Source organism: Coenobita brevimanus, chromosome 79 (genome assembly GCF_032717465.1).
Source record: "Coenobita brevimanus isolate Jiangsu-jjx chromosome 79, ASM3271746v2, whole genome shotgun sequence".
NCBI classification, from domain to species: domain Eukaryota; kingdom Metazoa; phylum Arthropoda; class Malacostraca; order Decapoda; family Coenobitidae; genus Coenobita; species Coenobita brevimanus.
In genome coordinates this window covers 32,812,368-32,819,378 of record NC_137032.1, presented here as the reverse complement: position 1 = coordinate 32,819,378, position 7,011 = coordinate 32,812,368, and the positions used below count along the sequence as shown (strand labels likewise).

The 7,011-nt window shown below is 41.8% G+C and overlaps 1 protein-coding gene across 1 annotated transcript; it reads right to left on the bottom strand.

The window, feature by feature from the left end:
* Nucleotides 1-3,470: 3,470 nt before the first annotated feature.
* On the bottom strand, nt 3,471-5,705 carry LOC145409089 (apolipoprotein D-like). The gene is made up of 4 exons (XM_080279634.1): nt 5,592-5,705; nt 5,022-5,109; nt 4,534-4,653; nt 3,471-3,703 (listed from the first exon to the last, which is right to left on the bottom strand). The coding sequence occupies exons 1-4, from the start codon at nt 5,703-5,705 to the stop codon at nt 3,471-3,473; spliced, it is 555 nt and encodes a 184-aa protein (XP_080135760.1).
* Nucleotides 5,706-7,011: the final 1,306 nt, after the last annotated feature.

Genomic DNA, 7,011 nt, shown 5'->3' with positions numbered 1-7,011 from the left:
GGGAAGGAAAAGGAAGGAACGAACGAACGAAAGTAAAGGAAGGATTGAAGGAAACCAAAGGAAGAAAGGAAGGAAGGAAAGAAGGAAGGAATGAAGGCAGGAAAAGAAAGGAAGGAAGGCGGGAAAGAAGGAAGAAAGGAAAGAAGGAAGGAAGGCAGGAAGGAAGGAAGGCAGGAAAGAAGAAAGGAAGGAAGGAAGGGAACAAAAGTAAAGGAAGGATTGAAGGAAACTAAAGGAAGGCAGGAAGGAAGGAGCATTTTCTTATGTGAAGCTTATTGCAAACACGCCTCACGTTTTCCTGTTGTTTTTAAGGTGTTTTTTTTTTCTTGGTCTGTCTAAAGGAATATCGTGTGTGTGTGTGTGTGTGTGTGTGTGTGTGTGTGTGAGAGAGAGAGAGATCGTGTAACAGGTGAAACTCTCTCTCTCTCTCTCTCTCTCTCTCTCTCTCTCTAATAGCATCTGAAAGGCGGGCAAGGTCACACTATAATATATATCTCCATTTTCTTCCAGGCCAATCTTTTCCCTCAGCACACCTCCGTTTTCTTTAACCCTTTCAGTTGCGGGGATACTTCATTATTATTATTAGTAGTAGTAGTAGTTGTAGTAGTAGTATATTATTATTATTATTAATTTATTGTTATTATTATCATTATTATTATTATTATTATTATAACTACATTATTTTGCTAACTTCTTTTCTTATACTTTTTTCAGGATGTGAAAGACTACATTATCTACGATGTGAGGTGAGGGTCATTCACTCTGTCTCTGTCTCTGTCTCTGTCTGTCTGTCTGTCTGTCTGTCTCTCTCTCTCTCTCTCTCTCTCTCTCTCTCTCTCTCTCTCTCTCTCTCTCTCTCTCATCTCTTGTTATAATCGGATGGTTGGGCAAATAGGGGTCTCTCTCTCTCTCTCTCTCTCTCTCTCTCTCTCTCTCTCTCTCTCTCTCTCTCTCTCTCTCTCATCGCCTTAAAGCTGCTCTACTCGCTACATTCGCGTCCGCACCTTCCTTGAGGCAGCCTCCTCCTCTCTTCCAATACGCCATTCACTTTAACTTGGCGTAAAATTAACAGGTAATGGTGCTAGTCACGAAGAAGTGCTGTGGAATGGATGTAGAGCCGTAGCATTGTCTTATTCTGCCACTGAGCTACGTGAAATAAGCTGCAAAAGGACGAAAATCTGGGCCAAGTTAAAGTGAAAGGAGTAGAGATTAACACCAGAATATGATGCTAGTCACGAAGAAGTGCTATGGAAAGGATGCAAGGCTTGGTATGTTAGGCCATAGATATAAAATAAATAGCACAGGAGAATGTGTTGGGGAAGTTCCGTACGTTATTTATGCAGAGTATGGCGATAGTGGCAAGATTTATGCAGCAGAGAATAGGCAAGGAAGGTGTAATAAGCAAAATAAATCGCTTAGGAAAAGATGTTAGGGTTGGAAGAATTTGTGCAGCCCAGAATATTCGAGTAAGGTGTAATAAGCAAAATAAATCGCTTAGGAAAAGGTGTTAGGGTTGGAAGAATGTATGCAACCCAGAATAGTCGAGGAAGGCGTAATAAGCAAAATAAATCGCTTAGGAAAAGGTGTTAGGGAGGCTAGGTATGTTTCTCTGGCCATAGATGATTCTCTTTGATGTGATGCGTCAGGGAGGAAAGTGTGAAGTGAATAAGGGATAAGGTAGATAGATAGATGGACAGATAGATAGATAGCTAGACTGATAGATATACATTTAGATGGATGGATGGACAGATATGTAGGTAGAGAGAGAGGCACACACACACACACACACACACACACACACAGGGAGAGAGAGAGAGAGAGAGAGAGAGAGAGAGAGAGAGAGAGAGAGAGAGAGAGAGAGAATTCCCTCATCTATCAGTTCCCCAAATTTATGCCTCTTCCACCCTCCACCCTCTATATACCGCCCATTCTTGACGACCATCCACTCACTCAATAAGTCTGTGTTTTAATAGTCACCCTTTGCATGAAATCGATGGGTCTGCTCGCTCTATATCACCCTTAATTACATACTCCACATACCAGCACAATGTACGGGAGAGGGAGCACGAAGATGGACTCTCTCTCTCTCTCGCTCTCTCTCTCTTTCTTTCTCTCTCTCTCTCTCTCTCTCTCTCTCTCTCTCTCTCTCTCTCATCAGCGAGTTTGCATAAAGGTAAATGAATAACTGATAAATTACTGATAAAATCCTCTTTATTATTAAAACATGGAATTTATTATCCCCAGTCAGCTTAATAAAGGAGGGGTAATGTATTCTTCATTGTTTCATTAATTGGTTTGTTTTATTGTATTGTATTATTGTGTTTTAATGTTTTTTTTAATTATTTTATTATTCTTTTCATTATTTTATTCTGTCTTATTGTTGTATTATTCAGCTTTGTTATTTTATTCCTTTATTTTATTGTATTTTATTATTATCTTATTATTCTATTTTTACCTTATTATTTGAATCTATTTTATTAATCTATTTTATTATTCTTTTTATTCTTTCTTTTATTATATTTAAATTTTTATCAATATTCTGTTATTTCATTATTTTATTTTTCTGCTTTGTTATTCTATTGTGTTCTATTTTATTTTTATTATTCTTTTATTCTATCTATCTATCTATCTATTGCCAGACGCCTCAATCCCGTTTGGGGTGGCCACAAACAAATCGCCTCCAAGTCGCCCTGTCCCCCGCCATTTCACTGCCCTGCTCCCAACTCACACCCCCCTCTCTCATATACCTCTCCACCCCATCTCTCCATCTCATCCTCGGCCTCCCCCTCCCTCTTTCCCCCTCCACCTCACTCACATACACTCTCTTCGTCAGTCTTCTTTATTCTTTAATTATATTGTTGTATTATTATTTTATATCATTATTCCCTCTGGTTATGTGTTTATCTGTGCTTTGAATGCCGTTTTTGTTCCTGTTTATTTTTATTATTATGATATTTTTATTATTGTTGATATTGTTATTATTATTAGTAGTATTTTTATTTGTATTTTTGCTTCTTATTTTTTTTCATTTTGGTGACTACTCCGTGAAATATTTAGGGGTAAATGAAGATATTATTATTATTATTATTATTATTATTATTATTATTATTATTATTATTATTATTATTATTATTATTATTATTATCATTATTATTATTATTATTATTATTATTATTATTGTATTTCATATGTTTAGATATTTCCAAAACTCTCACAGATTATATTAAGTGTATTAATAATGACTATGCAGTGTGGTAAGGGAAAATGGTGGATACTTGCTGTGTGTGTGTGTGTGTGTGTGTGTGTGTGTGTGTGTGTGTGTGTGTGTGAGAGAGAGAGAGAGAGAATAAAACAGAGAAAAAGAGACAGACAGAGAATAGATAGCTTTGTAAATAAAATCACGTGTGGGTGCAAATAACCACCAGAATGTAAACAAAGGTGCGAATAACCACCCCATCAAAACAAACCCTCTAGGCGAAGACGCAGTTCTCCTGATCCGTCTTTGTAAACTGATCCGTGTCAATCCCCCATCTAGTAAAGGCGTCTAGGGCCGCTTCTAGATCTTCCTGGGATAAATGGGAGTCCCTAGCTAGCACCCAGGCCTGCTCCACGTGTCCTAGTTCGAGGACATCGCCGCAGGAGAAGACGGCGGCGTAGGTCACGTAGTCGGTGTCAAGGACGTTGTAGTCTCCCACGAAAGGCACTGTAGAAGAGAGCAGGGTGGGGTTAGAAGGGGTTGGGCTGGGTTGGGTTAGAATGGGTTAGGTTAGAGTGGGTTGTGTTGAGTTGGGTGAGGTTAGGGTGGGTTGGGTTGGGTTGGATGAGGTTAAGGTGGGTTGGGTTATGTTGGGTTGGATTAGGTTAGGTTAGAGTGGGTTGGGTTGGGTTAGGCCAGGTTATGATGGGGTGGGTTGGGCTAGAGTGGGTTAATGTGGGTTGGGTTGGGTTAGAATGAGATGAGGTTAGAGTGGGTTGGGTTGGGTTGGGTTAGAGTGGGTTGGGTCGGATTGGGTGTGCTTAGTACAGGATAGATCCGTCCATCCATCTATCCATCCACCCATGCATACAAGTAACTACCCATTCATCCACCCACAAACCTATCCATCCATCCACCCAGCCACCCAACCATCCATCCATCCATCCATCCATCCATCCATCCACCCACCCACCCAACCAACCAACCAACCAACCATTCATTCATTCATTCATCCATCCATCCACCCACTCACCCACCCATCCATCCATCCATCCATCCATCCATCCATCCACCCATCCATCCATCCATCCATCCATCCATCCACCCACCCACCCACCCACCCACCCACCCAACCAACCAACCAACCATTCATTCATCCATCCATCCATCCATCCATCCACCCATCCATCCATCTATCCATCCACCCACCCACTCACTCATCCATCCATCCATCCAACCAATTAACCATTCATTCATTCATTCGTTCATCCATCCATCCATCCATCTATCCATCCATCCATCCATCCATCCATCTATCCATCCATCCATCCACGTACCGCCATCCAGGTGCAGCAGCAGGGCCCCGGGTATATCAGAGGGCTCGACATACCCGAATATCTCAGTGTATGTTCCGTCGGCATCATACCCAGCGTTGTGCACACCTACCGTACCGTCGCCTGTGCAGGAAGGAGGAATATATGAGTGTCTATTGTGTATCTATCTGTCTGTCTGTCTGTCTGTTTGTCTATTTATTTATTGAGTTTGGTAATATTATAAAGAATCTTAATATGTTAGTAGTAGTAGTAGTAGCAGTAGTAGTGGTAACAGTAGTAGTAATAGTTGTAGCAGTAGTAGTAATAGTAGTAGTAGTAGTTGTAGTAGTAGTAATAGTAGTAGTAGTAGCAGCAGTAATAGTAGTAGTAATAGTAGTAGTAGTAGTAGTACTAATAGTAGTAGTAGTAATAGTAATAGTAGTATTAATATTAATAGTAGTAGTAGTAGTAATAATAGCAACAGTAGTAGTAATACAAAGCCTCATCCTCACCATTGTCAGTATACTCAGCGTAGTTGCATCGCTGACCGTTCTCGTAGCGCGTGTCGAAGCGTAGAATCTCCCGCCACGTGCCCAGGTACTGAGGAAGAGGAGGAGGAGGAGGAGGAGGGAGAGGAGGCGGGAGGAGGAGGAGGAGGAAGAGTTGGTGGTGGGGGATAAGGAGGAGGAAGAGGAGGAGGGGGAGAGGGAAGAGGAGGAGGAGGAGGAGGAGAAGAAACAAGAAAAAAAGATTAGATTTTTGTCTTCCCATTACACGAGGGTAATAAAAAGTGGCTGCTGATTTCTGCTGAGTCTAAACCTTCCCCTAGAACAAAACCCACAACAATCAAATCCCTATCAAGGTCCCTAACTGTAATTTCGGCCGAATGGGTGCAGAGGAGAAACGGAATTTATACCCGTTAATGACAAGGATAACACACGTAATATATCCCCAAGAAGACAGAATACAACCATCACCGTATCAGGCACGTCCCTAATTTGGTTTAAGGTGTGGAGAGAGAGAGAGAGAGAGAGAGAGAGAGAGACTCCCCTGTAATTATTCCCCCACACCTGTCCACTCACCTGCGTCACATCAAAGTCGGTCTTGGGTACGAACTGGGGACACTTGCCGGGTAAAATGACCTCCGCGCTGGCGAGAGTGGCGGTGAGGCAGACAAACACCAACAGAACACGCATCTTGTGTGGGTAGTACTGGAGGAGAGGATGGTGTTTTATTTGTAAGATTCCTTAGGTAGTTGGGTAGACACACACACACACACACACACACACACACACACACACACACGCACACACACACGCCTTATATCCGAAATTAAGGTGTATATTCAACGGTAATCTCACGGAATGCATACCTCTTTGACGATCGATGTGGAAATGAGTAGGGAGAGAGAATTGACCCTTTTATAAGTGGCCTAGGCCTTAAGTGGTGTTGTGTAAGGCAGGGTTAGGAAATCCACTTACGTAAGGCGCAGGGGGTACGAAAAGTTTGCCTAATATTTCGCCTTTTCTACCTGTCACTTTCCTCTGCTGGCTAATATTCCTAAGCTGAGGGAGGCTTGGTATGTTTCTCGCCTATTTCACCTCCTCTTCTTGTCACCTTCCTCTTCTGGCTAATATTCCTAAACTGAGAGAGGCTTGACATGATTCTCTGGCCATAGGTGATTCTCGATTCAATAATTCTAAGCTGAGAGAGGCGTGATATGATTCTTTGGCCATAGATACAAAAGTTCGCCTAATATTTCACCTCTTCTGCTTGTCACCTTCCTCTGCTGGCTAATATTCCTAAGCTGAGAGAGGCTTAGTATGATTCTCTGGCCATAGGTGATTCTCTCTTCAATAATTCTAAGCTGAGAGAGGCTTGATATGATTCTCTGCCTAATAATTCTAAGCTGAGAGAGGCTTGGTATGGTTCTCTGGCCATAGATGATTCTCTCTGATGTGATGCGCCAGGGAGGAAAGGGAGCAAGTAGATGAATAGACAGATAGACAGCAGATAGATAGATAGATAGACGTATAAATAGATATATAGATAGACAGATAGATATATAGATAGATAAATAGGTGGATAGATAGACAGACAGCAGACCAGTGGAAAAATAACACTAACTCTTGACTCTCTTCACCACCCACTCCCGTATCATCAAATCTATGGGTGACGATAACTTTTGAGCTGACTGTAGAGAGGGTGAGACGGTGCCATATGCTGAGGAACACTTGAACCTTGGAAGAAAAGTGAGATGGAAGAGATAATGCGAGAGAGAGAAGAATTTATGGAAGAGTGAAAGAAGGGAGGATAGTATGGAAGAGTGAATGACAGGGAAGAGTGAAAGAAGGGAAGAGTGTATGGAAGAGTGAAAGAAGGGAGGATAGTATGGAAGAGTGAATGACAGGGAAGAGTGTATGGAAGAGTGAAAGACGGAAGAGTGTATGGAAGAGTGAATGACAGGGAACAGTGTATGGAAGAGTGAAAGACGGAAGAGTG